The following is a 17,895-nucleotide window of genomic DNA, read 5'->3' on the forward strand; positions in this document are numbered from 1 at the left end:
GCTCTGTGGCTCTCTTTGAATTTCTTAATGACACTTCTCACTACAGTTCTTGACACTTGGAGATGCTGTGATAGCTTTCTATATCCACCTCCTGCTTTGTGAGCATTAGCAATTCTTTTTGTGGAGTCAAAAGAGATTTCTTGTTTTTGACATGATGCTTTCTCATGTGACAGCTCAAACAGTGAGTCAGTTGGAAGAAAACCCTCAGTTTTAACTTGCGTTTACAAGTTTTGAGCATTACAAAGTTAAAACACATCATTGCAAAGGTCAGCTTTTCAGCTGCTAATAACACAAACTCTGCTCATTTTTATTATTGTGTGCAAACAGAAATAATTGATGGTTTCTAAAGAACACTCATTTGTTTAGATGTGCTATGTTGAAAATTCTTCACTTGGTCATAAAAGTACTTCGAAAGAAATTCAAATTTCATTGCTGGGTTTATCTATACATATCCTATCATGTTCTAATAATGAATAAAGGTCTAATATAGCCTTGGCAGTATTTCTTAGGATATAAATATTAAATTAGACAATAAGGAATACAGTCTGCAGTGTGTTATGTTTCACTTTTCTGTCCTCTTTCTTCCTTTTCTCACGTCTTGCGTGTTCAGCACTGATGAGACAGCGACTGAGAACATCTTGAAAGCAGAGCTGACCATGGCCTCGCTGTGTGGCCGTCTTGGCCTGGTGACACCTCGTGATGCCTTTATAACGGCCATCTGCAAGGCCTCTCTGCCCCCACACTACGCCCTAACTGTCCTCAGCAGCAACGCGGCCACCCTCTCCAGCAAAGGTGGGTGACTGAGAATGCATCTAAAGATAAATACAAAACACATTTTCAAGGGGACTCAAGTTTCATATAACCTCTATTTTTGTTGTACAAGTATGTCAGGCATGTAGTTATTCACTTGTACACACCAAGAATTGCAAGAGCAAATACATGTTTTATACTGCAAACCATTAAAAGTCCCCATGTAAAGCCCTGAGGGATGGCCTCTGGTCACATGTGTTTAATGAGCAGGTCTAATCTCCCACATGGGTAAGATGTGCCCAACATGTAAACTGTTGGCACTCTGCCTGTCCCTGTTCTCCTGCTCTTGTTGCATTAATCCATAAGTTTTCACTGTGGCTTCTAATTAGACACACCAAGGAGAATGTGCCTGGGGAACGTAGGCGTCCACACACAGCTGCTCTCAAGCCGGCCGCTCAGACTCTCACTATTTGCATATCAGCTTGTAGAGATAAAGCCGGCAAATTGGGTCTTGACTCACCGATGGGATGTTTGTCTTGGAGTTAATTAAGAGAGCTTTTCTTGCATGTTGTAAGCTTGCTACAAAAACCTTGACTCCTCTACGTGTGCGCGTGTGTAACAATATGTTTGCGTGGGTGCGTGTGTGTGTTTTCTCCACAGCTTATTCAATCCAGGGCCAGAACGTGCAGATTATCAGCCCCTCCAGTGAATCTCATCAGCAGGTGGTGGCTGTGGGGCAGCCACTAACTGCCCAGCCCCAGGGCACTGTTGTGGTAAGGACGCACACATTTGGAAGACTTGGTGGTTACATACTCGATAAGTGTAACAGATTTTCACATTTTAATTTGTGTAGTAGTTTTCCCAAAACAAAGCTCACAAGTGTTTTTTATCAAAACAAGTTAGATTAACAATAATCTTCCATAATGGAGACAATGTCAGCGGAGCTCTTGCTGTTGGGCAGGTTAAATCCAGATAAAGCAGGAAAACCACTTTTCCACAATAAATAAACAAATAGCAGCAGTTTGGTGAGTCCAAACGGCTCCAAACAATCAAGTTTAAAAAAATAAAGTTTCGTGCACTTTATGTTCAATATATGTATTTTATTGTGCCTGAAATGAATGAATAAATGAAATAAAATGAAATGAATACATCCAACACTGAACTATGAGTTAAGTAAAAGTAAATGGTTTTAATTTGTTGGTACTTGAAGGTTTCGGTAAATAAATATGTTCAGAATCTCTGTAAACAAAACAAAACAAAAAACCCCAGCTTCAAAACAGGTAATACTGCTTAACCATATTAAGCAGTATCGCCAGTATCAATGTGCATAGTAGAGTATATTCCGACAATATTGACTATGTGAAATAAGATGCTTTTCTTTGTCAGGGCCTCGTTCAGGTCGATAGTTCTTAATAGATGCTGGACATGGATGCTTGTGCGCTGAAATGTTTCTTGAGGGCAAAAAGATTTAAAAGTACCTGCACAGTGACCTCGATCCTGACCTGGAATAATCATGCAGAGTTTAAAGTTTTCCCTATAGTAATGTTAGCATATTGTTTTCATTTCCTTTGCTTTTACACTACGTTTCCACCACCTTCTTTTTGTTAACACACTTTTCATTGCCTGTGGTGAGACGGAATACTGTCATAAGTCATAATAACTTGTTCTATAGATGCGACTCACTTGGTAATATACAGTGTGCCTTAGAATTGACTGTAACGTTACTCTCTCCCTCTTTTAGCTGACTGCCAAAAACATCCAGTGTATGCGAACCCTGCTCAACCTGGCTCACTGCCACGGAGCCGTGCTGGGCACCTCCTGGCAGCTGGTACTGGCTACCCTCCAGGTACTACAACCACCTACAGCCACACGCTTACTTACTTGCAACCACGCACATATGTACACACTCTCATGTAATTAGACGTCACATACAAATCCATTCCATGTATAAATGCACAAAACTGTTCTTGCACTGTCTGCATTGTGCTTTATGCACCTCTCAGAGAGAAAGTGGAATCATTCTTAGCACATTTACATAAAAATACATGTCTTTCAGCATGTTGGTGTACTTTTTCAAGACCTGATATGAACTTTTCTTCAACTCTCCTTCACCTTCTGTTTTTCTCCCAGCACTTAGTGTGGATCCTCGGGCTTAAGCCAGGCGTGGGTGGTGCCTTGAAGCCTGGTCGAGCAGTGGAGGGCCCCAGTACGGTCAGTGTTTTTTATAACCTTTGTATTGAACTTGTATTGCACATTATGTTTCCCAGCTCATTGTTGAAGGTGATGGGCTTACATGCTAATCGTGTGTCTCCAACCTAAACAGGTGCTGACCACAGCAGTGATGACAGACCTGCCTGTTATCTCCAACATCCTGTCCAGACTGTTCGAGAGCTCTCAGTAAGGATCAGTGTGCCTGAGCATATGTAGATACTTTACTTACTTACCTGATGATCTTAAAATGGATATGTACAATAACCATTTGTTAATAAATATGACTGGGAAGGAGCACAGTATTTTCTTAGAGAGATAGGCTAGTGTTGCCTGTTGTAAAATCAGAATTTTAAGTTATTAATGCTAAGCAGAATAGGCACATGTTATCTGAAATAAGTATTTTTCTGTCATCTAGGTACCTGGATGATGTGTCCCTGCATCACCTGATCAATGCTCTCTGTTCCCTCTCCCTGGAAGCGATGGAAATGGCTTATGGAAACAACAAGGTAAACGGTTTCTCTAGTTGACTGATGTTTAGGAAGAGATTTGAGTTTGATTCAAATCTTATAAGGAACTTGTGCTTCTGTGAAACATATCCAGTGTTTTATTTTGGGTTTTCTACACCTTCTGTTTTGTGTTATGTTTTTTTTCAGGAGCCGTCTCTGTTTGCAGTCGCCAAGCTGCTTGAAACCGGTTTGGTCAACATGGATCGCATAGAGATCCTGTGGAGACCACTGACAGGCCACTTATTGGAGGTAATGACTACTTAGAACAGAAGCCTACACGTACATTTCATGTTAAATGAGGTACAGTCTATTTTTCCTGTACCTCTTTGATCAAATATCGCATCATTTTAGCTTAATAAATAAATGTACCTGTTAAATTGGTACTCAAGGTAAAGTCTTTGTCTTTGGAAATGTAGATTAATTATGTAGACATGAGTTCATGTAGTAGCTAAGACCAAAAAATGTCTTCATTTTTTTTTTGTTAAATAAACTATACAGAATTTAATCGCAGTGATTGGTGGTATTAGGTTTGTTTTTCCAGTACATATTTGTCTTAATACCACCAAATTTCCACTATACTGCTTACTGTTCTTTAGTGTTATATACCCAGAGTAAAACCTGTATGTTGTGGTAAATAATGCAGAACATAGGTCATATCAACCAGCAAGCTGACCTATCATTTCACAAGCAGTAATACAATATATGGACTGATATGAGCGATAAACTGCGTTTTTTTTTTTTTTTTGTCATTTCTTCAGCTGTCATCAGAAAATCCCTGCTATGTATCTGTAAACATCTGTGTTTTGAGGTTTTCGTCACATTTTCTCTATCTCCTTTTTCTTTTGCACACCCGTTTGTTTTGCAGAAGGTAAGCTCAGATCCTCTCCTCAGTAAACACTGACTTTCCCATCTCTCCTTCCCTCTCTGCCTCTTGGTTCCAATCTGGTTGGTTTTTTTTTTTGGTTTTTTTGGTTGTTGCTTTTTTTTGCTCCCTCTTGATCAGACATAAACATGCTGGAGCTGAGAGGTCGCTATGCCACAGTGTGTCCACAATGTGTTTGTGCTGTTATCAGTGTTTGATCCTACATTATTTTGCAAAGCTTTTTCAGTGTGAATTCCTGATTTGTCTCAAAGTAGAATCCAAAGCTGCAAACTGGCAAAAACGTGCTTAGATAAAATGCTGAATATCTTTCTTTGCGACTTTGTCTACTATTCATACAGATAACGATAATAATGAAAAATGTGCGGCGTTAAGTAGATACTTAAAGCCACACAGTATACAAAAGGGTGCACATGGATCATCTGGGTTTTGAAGCAGTAAATCTCGAGAATCGAGAAGTCTGATGCCATAAAAGTAGAAGATTTGTTTGACAAAGATAAACAAGGATGACTGATTTGGAACACAGAAAACACGGAAATGTTTTCTCTCAGATTCTTCAGGTTTTGTACCACATAGTGTACTTTTCTTTGCTCAGCCTGGTCTCTCCATGTGTATCTATGCTTTCATGATTACACTGTCTAGCACAGCATAATCTGTTGCCACAGGGGGATCCCAGTCTCTATCACACAGTCTGTGGTTTATTTCACCGACTTGTTTCACACCCACCCACTGTGAAAACTGCTGGGAAACGCTGTTCTGAACCGCCTGTGCATCAGATCTGTCATTGCGCCTGTTTGTGTCTGCATTTGTCCGTAAATGCTGTGTCCTGCAGGTCTGCCAGCATCCAAACTCCAGAATGAGAGAATGGGGAGCCGAGGCACTGACAGCACTTATTAAAGCTGGACTTGCCTACAAACACGATCCTCCACTGGCCCAAAATCAGGTAGGCAACGACACGATGGGTTATTTAGAAGAAGAAAAAACAAAGACGAAAGCAAACATGCACTTATCAGACATAAGATTACAACCATTGATAGGAAGTGAATAATGCTGATTATCTTTTCAGCGTGGCACCTGTTAGTGGGTGGGATGTATCAAGGAGCAAATGAACATTTTGTCCTGAAAGTTGACGCATTAGAAGAAGGAAAAATGGGCAAGCGTGAGAATGTGAGTGAGTTTCAAAAGGGTCAACCTCTGGTGGCTAGATGACTGGGTCAGACCATCTGCAAAAATGGAGCTCCTGTGGGCTGTTCCTAGTCTGTTGTGGTCAGTATCTATCAAAAGTGTTCCAGTGAAGGAAATGTTGTGAACCAGCACCAGGGTCTCAGGCGGCCAAGACTCACTGAGTGAAGGCTGGCCCGTTAGGTCAGAGTTAATGCTGGTTCTGGTAGAAAGGTGCCAGAATACACAGAGCATCACAGTTTGTTGTTTCTGGGGTTGCATAGCTGCAGACCAGTCTGGGTGCCCATGCTGACCCCATCCACCACTGAAAGCACCAACAATGGACACATGAGCATCGGCACTGGCCCATGGAGCAGTGGAAGAAGGTGGCCCGGTCTGATGAATCCTGTTTTCTTTTACACCACGTGGATGGCTGGGCGTGTGAGCGTCGCCTACCTGGGGAACTCCTGGCACCATGGAAGAAGGCAAGCCTGCGGAGGCAGTGCGATGCTTTGGGCAATGTTCTGTTGAGAAACCTTTGGTCCTGCCATCCATGTGGATGTTACTTTGACACCTACCAAAGAATCTTGCAGACCACACACATCCTTTCATAGGAAACAGTATTCCCTGATAGCTGTAGCCTCTTTCAGGAGGATAATGTGCCCTGCCACAAAGTAAAAAAGGTTCAGGAATGGTTTGAAAAGAACATGTTTCAGGTGTTTACTTGACCTCCAAATTCTGTCGATCTCAGTCAAATCGAGCATTTGTTGGATGTCCTAGACAAACAAGTCCAATCAGGACTTAAAGGATATGTTGCTGACATCTTGGTGCCAGATACCAAAGCACACCTTTGAGACCAACACAATATTTGGGCAGATGGTCATAATGTTATGGCTGATCGGCATACTGCACAATGTGTATGAATAACACAATACTTGCCTGTATATGATGCTGATGTTCATCCTGTAAGCCACGACAGAAAGATAGAAAAGTCACTTTATCTTGTCATTAATAAACACAAACTGTGACCTTAACCTTGGTGAGACTGATAACAAGCCTTATCTAAAACAGGGTGTGTGGAGGTTATATGAATAATAAAAATGACAGCCAATGAAACAATATTTTTAAAGCATTTCCTTGCATGTGGACAAGCTTTTACTACTTCATGTTGTCATTGCCAAACAAATTACTAAGCATAGTGACTCATCATCAAACCACTGCGTTTGAAAATTCAGTAAGCCTTAATCCTTTCATTTTCAAACATGCAGAGTTAAAAAGTTTAATGCCAATTAGGAAAAAATGTCCAAACACATTTTTCTTTAAACAGTTTGTACTTCACCTGTTTACCCTTCCAATATGAATGTTATACCGTAGCTTTAATAAAGGCGCCACATTCTACTCTTTTAAAATTTAAAATACAAATTTATGAATAGAAAACTTGACAGGTAAGTTGATCACCGTCTCCCTTTTCTTGATCCCTAAGCGGCTGCAGCTTCTATTGCTGAACCCCCTGAAGGAGTTGTCCAACGTGCTGCACGCAGACATCCGGCAGAAACAGCTCGAGTGTGTCCTGCAGATCCTGCAGAGTCAGGGCGACAGCCTGGGGCCTGGTTGGCCCCTCGTTTTGGGTGTTATAGGAGCCATTCGCAATGATCAAGGGTAAGAGTGTAATAGAGGGGGCGATTTTTGTCTCCACCAAAGAGGTGGGTGGGTGTCTGTCTGTATGTATATTTAAAAAAAAATCTATGCAAAGAAATAATACTATTACTATTATGCAATGCTATTCCCTTAAAAGTAAATGATGCCCAGAGAGTGAGCTGCCTGTGTGAAAAGAAATCATTAAAAAAGAATTTTAAAGTGATTTTATGTCCACAGTTACACTGCACATAGTTAATGAAACTAATGCATGCCGCATGTCTTGTTCCTTCATCAGTGAGTCATTGATCCGAACCGCCTTCCAGTGCCTGCAGTTGGTGGTGACAGACTTCCTTCCCACCATGCCTTGCACGTGCCTCCAGATTGTAGTGGATGTAGCTGGCAGCTTTGGCCTTCAGAACCAGGAGCTCAACATCAGCCTCACGTCCATCGGCTTACTGGTACGATGACAGATGTGTACAGCTGTGGTAGTTATTATAAAGGATTATCAGTCAGACTTTTTTTTCCATGCTTTGCTGTCAGATGGTACCTGTAATTAAACAATCAAGTAAGTTTTTTGAGAGTCAACTAGCAGAGTAATGTGATGTAACTGGTGAATTAGCAAGTGCGATTGTAACTGTGAAGGAGAAGCAGGACGACTCTTGCTTGCGAAGGAGTGACAGGTGGCCCACGGCTTTACTTTTCAAACACTAGTTTTCAAATAGAAACCCGGTGTTTTTAATATATGATCAAACAATTGCAGTTCCCCACCTTTTTATTTATTTATTTTTTTGTCGTATTATTTTCTTCTAACTCAACAGTCTTCTAATAACATTAGATAGACACTTTATGCAGGATTCAGGACATACAAAACCTGTTATTGATCTGTGGTTTGCCAGATTATTTCTCTTGGAGTGTGCCAGTTCCTGTGAGGTTACTTTATGGTAATATGGATAGCAAAACTATCAGAAGCATCTTACTGCTTTCTCTCCCTAATTTATACCCCCACTTCGTTTTTGGTTTTTTTCTTCTTCTTCTTACCCACAGTGGAACATTTCAGACTACTTCTTCCAAAGGGGAGAAGCCATCACGCAGGAGCTAGAGAGGGAGGAGGAAGCGCTGCAGAAACAGGCCCAGGAGAAAGGAGAGACCCTCAACAGGCCGTTCCACCCCGCCCCTCCCTTTGACTGCCTGTGGCTGTGTCTGTATGCCAAGCTTGGGGAGCTGTGCGTGGACCCGCGGCCTGCTGTGCGTAAGAGCGCCGGCCAGACGTTGTTCTCCACTATTGCTGCCCACGGAACCCTGCTCCAGCAGCCAACGTGGCACATTGTGGTGTGGAAGGTACAATCCCTGAAACGTCTTCATATAAGATGGAAAAAGAAAAACACGAAAAAATGTAAAATTTGACAGTACGTGATTGTTTTGTCACTCGTCGCCTCCAGGTCCTGTTCCAGCTGCTCGACTGTGTAAGAACGTCCTCCACCACAGCAGACAAGGAGAAGATCGAGTCAGGCGGTGGGAACATCCTTATCCATCACTCGCGCGACACAGCCGAGAAACAGTGGGCGGAGACGTGGGTGCTGACGCTAGCGGGCGTGGCGCGCATTTTCAACACAAGGCGGTATCTCCTTCAGCAGCTAGGTGAGCCCGCACGTGATGCTCTGTGACATTCAGCAGATTGCAGTTGGTGCATTTCTGCTTCAACACCTGTCAATATGTTCTGAGCCATTAATGCAGGACATCTTTGAAAATGGTGTCAAATATCAGAGCGCTAATGTTTCCACGCCGCCATCTTCTGCTGTGTATCTGCAGGTGATTTTTTTGAGGCCTGGGAGGTGCTGTTGAACCATATTCAGTCAGCTGCCCTCAGCAAAAACAATGAGGTCTCCCTGGCTGCCCTGAAGAGCTTTCAGGAAATCCTTCAGATCGTTACACCTGTTAAAGACTCGGACAAAGCAGGCGACGCACTTGCTGCAATGGGCGTCCCTCCAGTGCTCATTGACCCGCTGTCAGCATCCGGTCCTGGAAGACCCCTGGTGCGTTCAGATTCACTACTGGAACGGTTGACACGGTACAACGGAGCTGAGCTGCAGGCGCCCCCGCCAGGGGAGGAGTCGGCCTTGGAGGACTCGGCACTGTGGTGGTCTGCATGGAACACGTGGTATCGAATGGGAACGGACAGCACGAGACCACCTACTGGCCCAACAGAGAAGCTCTCTTTTATCCCCAGTCAGCCCTTCCTCACAGCATTAATCCAGATTTTTCCAGCACTCTACCAGCACATCAAAGCCAACTTCAGTATGGAGGATCTAAAAAAGCTAGGGGTCATCCTTCATGGGGCTGTTTCCGTGCCTATCAGCAGCGATGCCTCACCCTTCATCCTCCCCTCATACACTGAGGCAGTGCTCACCAACCTGCAGGAAGCCGTGCTCACCGCTCTGGATGTTTTGCAGAAGGTGGGAGAAGGATTATTGCCACCGGTGAAGCTTTTAGCAGTTTGATGTGAGGTGGTTTGTGCTACAGTGTAGCATCAAGATAAGAGCGGGGTCATGTGTGTAATCATCATCTGTTCAAATCCAGCAGGAGGTCCCATGTTGCATCTCGTTCTTTCCTTATTAATTACTCTAGCTTTTTCAGCATGCTTACCAAACATAGGCCCTTTCAGTTTAAAGTTAATTCCTCCCAGTTCGTTTCTATTCAGCCCAGGAAAGAAAAGAAAGTGTCAGTCTGCTAAATTGTGCAATATGCAGTCCTGTGGTGGAAGTCAGCAGTGTTTGTTCCTCCCTTCCCTCCCTGCTGCAGGCCATCTGTGTGGGCACGGAGAACCTGCAGGTCATGTACCCGGCCATCTTCGAGCAGCTGCTCCTTTTTGTGGAGTTCTCCTGCAAGCCGCCTCAGTACGGCAGGATGGAAACCAAACACGTGGCCAATGCCAAATACAACCAGGTAGGAAATGAAAAACGGACACCTAAATATTTGGTTTTCATTGCAGTTTATTTGCTTTTACAGTTTGTTTCATTAAGACTGTTGGATGACGCACATTGTTATTCACCCACCTCTCTTCAGCCATTCTCAATAAGATCATATCTGTTCTTTGATGCTCGTGAAGTCCCCCTTCCACTCCCTCTGCCGTCTTGTCCTTATGAAGCTTCTGTCACGGCTCTTCGTGAGATTGACAGATTGTTCTCGACCCCCATTAGAAGCCCCAAACCATTCCTTCCTCAAATTCCTTCCCTCATGATTCATCTTGCTGGGCGGTTGCCAGAGAAATGCTTCAGTCCAGCACAGTTCATAGTCATTTAAAAAAGGAAAAAACTAAGTGTTTCCAAGGCACCCAGTAATTTTGAGCAAGACTATTGAAGTCACAAAAACGGAGTATTTTTAAACGAGTCTGACGTCAGAGTCGTCTTAATCCTTGCTGTTCTGGAAACCTGGAAGTTCTGGAAACACGTAGCTCAAGCAGATGTTATTCCTGCACAGAAATCCTGAAAGGTGTCTCGATCAAATACTGAACGACTGATGGAGTCGGTCTAAATCCTGACCCTGCCTGTTTTAAATCTTGGCCGCGTGTCCGTCCTGCATTGGAGGTACAGTAAACTGGACATTTGTGTTGATCTGAGTCTGTTTAAATTGTTTAAGTTAGATGGTCAAACAAAATTCTCACCCAGCCAAACACCATTATGGGTGGTCTTTTTATTGCCTTCTTGGCTTTTATTCAGTCCTGATGTCAGATTGCGTCAAATGTCCTCAGTGCTGCTGGGAGGTTGTTTTGTTTTCCCCTCTTTTCCCTCGGCCCAGATTTTGGGATCTCGTTTAGCTGAGAGACGCACTTTAGATTTGATACAACTATAAAACATCGGTTTAATTTCAATCTTGTCTCATTCTGTTTCTTCGAACTACTCACTGGATAACCATTTTAGATCCAGCTGTTTGCGCCGGTGAGTGTCATCATCTCCCTCACCCCCACTCCCCCTCTCTGTAATTGTACTAAGCTGTGCTGAATGGTGATGATCTACCCTCTGCGGTAGATGAGATATCACTCCGCATGGTAGGCTCTCGCGTCTCATCTGCGTCTCTCACTCACTCCATGCTCCCCTCTTTCTCTGCCTGTCACTAACTGGTGGTTTTGCCTCTGTGTGCACAGCCCCACCTCCCTCTGTGGAGTTCATTTTCAGTTGATTTTGTGACTTTTGATGGTTTTATTTTGTTTTTGTTTTTTTTGTTCATATGCATACTTGTGGCTCTGTTTTCTATTTCCTAAAGACACACTTTGTAGAATAAAATCTTTAGTTTGGCTGTAACGTTTCAGTTGTGGTACTGTAAACCTAACAAAGCTTGAAGCCGACTAATAGCGACTGCAGTTTAAAAATAAAATGGCGTGTTACTTGCGTACTTATGCAAAGTGTGTCTTTTTTTTTTTTTTTTTTTTAAACAAATGCTTTCACTGTCGCCAAAAGGTGAGCATAATGCCCATTCCTGTTTTGTTTGGTTTTCTTTTGTTAAATCTTCTTTACCCCTACAGGCAGAATGGGTTGCCTTAAACTATGTGCCCTTTGCTGAGCGCTCCTTGGAGGTGGTGGTGGACCTGTACCATAAAACAGCCTGCCACAAAGCTGTCATCAATGAAAAAGTTCTGCAGAATATCATTAAGGTATTTATCCCTGGGTGGTGTACTCGCTGTTGGTGATGGTGAGAAAGAGAAAATGTTTGATGTGTTTTATCACTGTTCCTGTTTAGTGCAGCGAAATTTACTGTTGAGCTGCTTTCTGCTGACCACCCAGTTATGTTTGAACCCTGCATATTCATCCAGTGTGGAAGATCACGAGAATGCTTCTTTCATTTTAACCTCCTAAGACCCGAACTCTTTCATGGCATGCATTTTAAATTTCTCTTTGCTATTTGGGCTGATTGGGACCCGATGAATGTAAAAACAAAGAACTACCAGATTTTTATTTTTTTTAATTTTTTTTTTTAACCTGATTTTTGTTTCTGAGAAGAATTAGATCCACACATGAGGACATTCACTTTAAATTTCAATAGAACAGTTGCAGTATAATGATTTGTTTAGCTACGTAAAGCACTGCTGTGTGAATATTCCTTAAGGCTGCTGCAATTGTTGCTTTTAAAAGAATAATGAATAAACTGGCTGTTTGCGTCTGAAACAACTTTCTTTATTAGACCTACAGACCTGCTCAACCTTTTTAGGATTTTAAACTGGCAAACATTTAAAAAAAAGTTTGGTGTGAAAATTTGGAAAATTCAGTTTACAAAAATGGGTGGAGGAACATAACTTTAGTAGTATGCGATACGCCGCTTCAGTTTTGAAATCGTTTAATTCTGAGAGACCTCCAGCCTCTGGGCAGATTTTACTTGATTGCCCTTTGACCTCACTGTATTGATCGTAATATTGGGTTCATACTGTACATCAGCGGGCAGATGCAAAGTGTTCCCAGTATTTTCAAAACTTTTTTCCAAATTCAGTCCATCAAACACTAAAGGATACTGTCAGTGTAAGCGATCCAAAATCTGCCACTCTTCCTTTTCCCCCTACTTCTGACACCTGTGTTTAACTGCTCTTTTCTTCTCAGTGAATTTTTAGAAACCCAAAACTGAAATGAATCAGTTTATCAGAGAGATGCTCAAGAAGCAAGGCACTGGTATTTGTGAAATGTCATTGTAGGGAGCGCCAAGCTGCTCTTGGAAATAAGATGACTTTGTTAAAATGTCGGTGGCTGACTTTCTCACGAGGTTGATGAGGCGTCTTTACATTCTCCACTTATATTAACTCTGTCTTTTGTCTAAAAGGAAGAGGGGTGAAAGTTTTTCGTGCACCGCTGTCGAGATTAATTTTAAGTGTTCCTTTGTGTTTCAATCTCATGAGCTTTTTTGTTTTGTTTTTTGCCTTCAAGACTTTAAGAATGCCCTTGAGTCTGAAGTACGCCTGTCCGTCAGAGAGCACCTGGAAGCTCGCTGTGTCGTCTCTGCTCAAGGTGCTGTCCATTGGACTACCAGTGGCACGGCAGCATGCCTCATCCGGGAAGTTTGACACTATGTGGCCAGAGTTGGCCAATGCCTTTGAAGACTTTCTTTTCACCAAAAGGTAGAGATTCCCCCCACCCCCATGCTTATTGTGCAGCTTTCAGAGGTTCTAAGCAGAAAACTGTTGTTCTGTTACAGTACTCCTCCAGATAACCTGTCTATCCAGGAATTTCAGAAGAATGAAGCCATCGATGTAGAGGTACGTGCTTGTTTCTAGACTCTGATAATATATCCCCAAATAGTTTGCAAGTTTTTCCCAAGTTTGCATCATCGTTTCCCTCTTCATTTTAGGTGGTCCAGCTGATCAGCACAGAAATCTTACCATTTGCCAATTTCATCCCCAAAGACTTTGTTGGCCAGATTATGGCCATGCTGAATAAAGGATCCATTCACTCACAGTCTCCCTCATTCACAGGTAATATGGGACTCTGGCAGCTAAGTTGTTTTGGCTTTAGCAGTTGTGTATTCCTGAAACTAGCGCAACAGCATGCTGGCCAAGTGTTGGAATCTTAATTTAGGTGCTTGGTTTGTTGCCGGAGTCTTTCTTGCGGCTTATCAGTAACAACTGTGCATGTGTTGAGCCGTACAGCCAAACCCTGTCAGTCCCTCTCACTGTCAATCGAAAATAATTCTTCCAACAGAGGCAGAGATAGATGTGCGGATGAGAGAGGAGTTTTCCAAAGTGTGTTTTGAGACACTGCTGCAGTTTTCCTTCAGCAACAAGGTTTCCACCCCGCAGGAGGGTTACATCTCTCGTATGGCGCTCTCCGTGCTCCTCAAGAGGTCCCAGGATGTTCTCCGACGATACGTAGAGGACGAGAGGTTGAGTGGACGCTGCCCATTACCAAGGTACCCAGCCACCATGGGTATCTATTTGTGTGTGCTTTTTTTTTTAGCGCGTGTTGTTTTACACATTTTCCAAGAGGCCATTAATTCTGATGACTGTAATGCTACACTTTAACCACTGGGAGATTTAGCAAATGCAAAATCAAGACCAGCTCTGGCTTCATTTATCTCTTATTTCTCTTTTTAAACAATGTAAAACCGCCATACTTCTACCACATTTCTCCAAGACTCAGTGGAAGTTAAAGATGCCCATGGATAAACTGCACCACAAGCAGAGAAAATAAAGGGAGAGGGGGGAGAAGTAAAATATATTCTTATGTCTTCTGTATAAATACAAAGTTGGTTAAATAAAAGGGCCTGAAATAAAACAGTACATGCAGAGCTTAACAAATCTATTAGAGCATCTATCAAAACAGCAAAACAAATATCTCAGAAATCTGTCCTGAATTCATTTTTTTCAATTTTGAGCCGGCACACTGGACAACTTTGAAAAGTCAGAAATTAATCAAGCATAACATTCAGCCACTAAGTAAATAACTGTAATATGACATCTTAATCAAAAATAATGATGTACTTTACCATTTTTTTCTGCTTTTGCTGTAAAACTGAAGTTTGAAGATTCATGGAGAACAACAATAATTATATTTTAACATTAAAAATATTTTTGTTTTAAGAGTTCCTGGTTCTTTCTTACCAGGTTTAAGCAGTGTAGCCATTCTCCTCTCACCCTTTGCATTTTCACCCAGAGAACTGTCGCTCATTGGATGTTTTCTCTTTTCAGACTGTTCTCTGTAAACTCTACAAGTGGTTTCATGAGAAAGTCCCAGCAGATCAGCACCTTCTGTAATACTCAGACCAGCCCGTTTAGCACCAACAATCACAGTTCTGCAGCTCTATATACGTGTGAACAGTATTAACAGAGAAAAAATATATAAAATGTACAAATATACAAACCAGTGTAAAAAGTAGATATGTAATAAATAGTGTTATGTATATACATGATTGTTATTGGCTCTCCCCCTCGCTGTTTGCCTCTTCCACTTTTCTCCTACTGCCGTGCCTTTGTAGCTAAGCAAGGCCTTTGTTGTTTTTCATTTTAGGCAACAAGTGACAGAGATTATCTTTGTCTTGAAAGCTATCAGCACTTTGATGGACTCCCTGAAAAAAACACAGCCAGAGAATGGTGAGTATCAAACTATAAAAATGGATAAATAAGTCTTGGAAAGATAATAAAGGAGACATTTTCTGCCCATTCTTTGTATCATTGCTTGTGTTTCTGGCAAGGTCAGTTAGAAAAAAAACTAAACAATTTCCTATAACTGCAGAAGATTGAAGGTAAGACATGGTGAAATAGTGTTTTTGAAGTGCCCTTCCGCATATTTGCATTGCATCGCCCTTTGCTCGATAAAATTCCTACAGGCACAGGGAAACAGTTTTGTTCTGAATAAATTGCTTTGATTGTTTTCTATTCACAACTCATATTCCCTTCCTTCTTCCCTCCTTTTCTGATATTCTCTCATTTACTTCCTGCAGTGGATGGCAACACGTGGGCTCAGGTGATCGCCCTGTACCCCACACTGGTCGAGTGCATTACGTGCTCATCGTCTGAGGTGAGCTCAGCCCTGAAGGAGGCCCTGGGGCCCTTTAAAGACTTTATGCAGCCACCCGTCTCCAAAGTCCAGAACGGAGAGTCCTGACCAGGCTCGCTCGCAACCCGGCATTTTTTTTAGTTTTTTTTGGTCTTCTTTCTAAATGAAGAAATCCCGAAGGTGTCTTCTCGACTTGACTCATGCACTTCACAAGTGCACGGATGTGAACTCTGCGGTGACATGAAGCAACCCACGGTGAATAGCGATATCGAGGCTGCCTCAGACTATACCATTGACCCCGACCTTCATGCACATTTTCATATGCTTTTCGTGTGAGCTGATAACGGGCCAACCCCCCCGCTTTCACACTCATATAGACTGGCTGCACTTGCCTGTTAACTACAGAGAATTAAAAAAACAACGGCAGTGTTGCCTCTGGGTTTAGTTTTTGTTCTCCTGAAGAGACTGCATCAGTGTACAGTGTGTGGTGAAAGTGTTGATGATGTTATAAAGAGAAAAATGCAAAAAAACAACAAAAAACTGGGGCTTTACTGATCTTAAAAAGAAATGAACATTTAATCTTTTGCAACATTTTCAACAGTGAGGATTTTATGCAAGAAAACAAATCTTACTGTAACATTCCATGTCATCTTTAACCAGCCATCGGAGAAGGGATGTATGTGTCTGTGTAAAATAAATGGGACAATTCTACAAACAGCTCTTGAGTGTGCTCGATTAAAGTGCATGTAATGAAAATGCAGCTTCCTAGAAGCCCAGATATACCACTTTGTACACAATTATATTTCTGAGTCATCCTGGTTTGAGACCTTTGGCCTGTAGGTGGATGGTGTTGATGTCTAAAGGCCTTCTGTGTTGTCTTGTAGCCTTCTATCAAAGACTGTATATAAAACAAGACAGCCACTGTAATTTGGAAAGTCAGATTTGGAACTTTTTTGAAATGAGACACCGCAGGTGAGACGTGGATCTGACTGAAACCAGTGATGCTGCGCGCTTATGAGGTGGTGACCTGCCAGTTACATCGACACCTCTTTGACCTGCATCGGTGCTCTGTCTCACAGTGTTTTAAATTGGAACATAATTTGCATAAATTGTGTGAAGCTAGCAATGAATATCATAGAATAACAAGATAATTTTTTACTCATAACTCATAAATCAAGTTGAGAAAATATAAGAGAAGCATTTGGGTTTCTTTTAAATGTAGAGTTTCCTCCTGCTGGCTATTAGAATCCATAAGCCACAGTTTTCAGACCTGTGACTATATCGATCTTTTATATACAGTCTGTGGCGACCTTATACGTATATAGAACTCATCTGATAATAGCCAAATAACAGCCTGGCATGTAGGGAACAAGCTTGTTTAACTAAGTAAATTACTGGTTTCAGGAGAAAAGCTCACATTTGAAAATGAGACCCTGCGGTATTTTTCTCTATCGCCTGACATATTAGAGACAGAATTAGGAGAAAAATAATGAGCAGTTTGACTTTCACATTGCAGTATGGTCAAAACATTATTTGATTTTTGTATACATAGGTATACAAAATACGTAGGTGTCTAAGTATCTATTATTAACCTTTTTTTTAACACTGATAATTCTTTACACCATCCCATTATAGCATCTTTTACAGCAGGGGTGGCCAACCCGCGGCTCGCGATCCGCATGCGGCTCTTTGCCTGGTTTCATGCGGCTCTCACGTTCATATCAAAGTTTGTGTTTTGGGGTTTTTTTGTGTTTTAAAATGTGCGCGTTCGCTTCGTTTGAGTTCAATACATTATTTTCATCAAATGCGCATATGTGTGAGATGAAATTACCGCAAAGTTTCCCAGTAGGAGCAAGTTCGCCCTTAAAATGGCAGGAAAAAATGCACAGCAAAAAGAAAATATGAAGATGAACACGGGACGTTTTTAACAGAGTGGGAGAGTTTATATTTTTTTGTTGAACGCAATGGCAAGCCATCCTGCCTTATATGTCAGACGTCATTAGCGCATTTCAATGCTTCAAATCTTCAGCACCACTTCAGCTCACTCCATGCTAACATCGACCAGGAATTTCCAAAAGGGACTGAACTTCGCAAGCACGAGCTGGCCACTTTGAAAAGTCAGGCAGAAAAGCAGACACAGTTTTTCCAAAAATTTACGAAGCGGTCAGAGACGCTCGCATCCTATCAGCTGGCTTGGAACACTGCACGGGCTAAAAAGCCACACAATGCCTCAGTGATGTTGTTGAAGTCTTGTCTCCTGAAAACGACAAATGAAAAC

General features: G+C 42.0%; 1 protein-coding gene across 2 annotated transcripts in view; it reads left to right on the forward strand.

Annotated features, from left to right (window-relative positions):
• Nucleotides 1–16,336, forward strand: part of LOC146704116 (protein MON2 homolog) — a 33,618-nt gene extending 17,282 nt beyond the window's left edge. Inside the window, exons 14-35 of one of the 2 annotated variants that reach the window (XM_085461071.1) lie at nt 611–792; nt 1,411–1,523; nt 2,492–2,596; nt 2,881–2,961; nt 3,074–3,147; nt 3,377–3,467; nt 3,615–3,716; nt 5,180–5,290; nt 6,992–7,167; nt 7,442–7,604; nt 8,191–8,484; nt 8,586–8,784; nt 8,956–9,599; nt 9,946–10,089; nt 11,064–11,081; nt 11,666–11,794; nt 13,053–13,243; nt 13,321–13,381; nt 13,474–13,597; nt 13,824–14,031; nt 15,129–15,211; nt 15,562–16,336. In XM_085461071.1, the coding sequence (XP_085317197.1) occupies nt 611–792; nt 1,411–1,523; nt 2,492–2,596; nt 2,881–2,961; nt 3,074–3,147; nt 3,377–3,467; nt 3,615–3,716; nt 5,180–5,290; nt 6,992–7,167; nt 7,442–7,604; nt 8,191–8,484; nt 8,586–8,784; nt 8,956–9,599; nt 9,946–10,089; nt 11,064–11,081; nt 11,666–11,794; nt 13,053–13,243; nt 13,321–13,381; nt 13,474–13,597; nt 13,824–14,031; nt 15,129–15,211; nt 15,562–15,725 (3,457 nt within the window). In that variant the 3' untranslated portion in view covers nt 15,726–16,336. The remainder of the gene's footprint in view (nt 1–610; nt 793–1,410; nt 1,524–2,491; nt 2,597–2,880; nt 2,962–3,073; nt 3,148–3,376; nt 3,468–3,614; nt 3,717–5,179; nt 5,291–6,991; nt 7,168–7,441; nt 7,605–8,190; nt 8,485–8,585; nt 8,785–8,955; nt 9,600–9,945; nt 10,090–11,063; nt 11,082–11,665; nt 11,795–13,052; nt 13,244–13,320; nt 13,382–13,473; nt 13,598–13,823; nt 14,032–15,128; nt 15,212–15,561) is intronic. The other variant, XM_085461072.1, reaches the window with a different exon arrangement.
• The last annotated feature ends 1,559 nt before the right edge of the window (nt 16,337–17,895 follow it).

Source organism: Copadichromis virginalis, linkage group LG7, assembly GCF_057382275.1.
Source record: "Copadichromis virginalis isolate Kocher_CV1m ecotype Utaka linkage group LG7, C_Virginalis_male_GT1.1, whole genome shotgun sequence".
NCBI lineage: Eukaryota > Metazoa > Chordata > Actinopteri > Cichliformes > Cichlidae > Copadichromis > Copadichromis virginalis.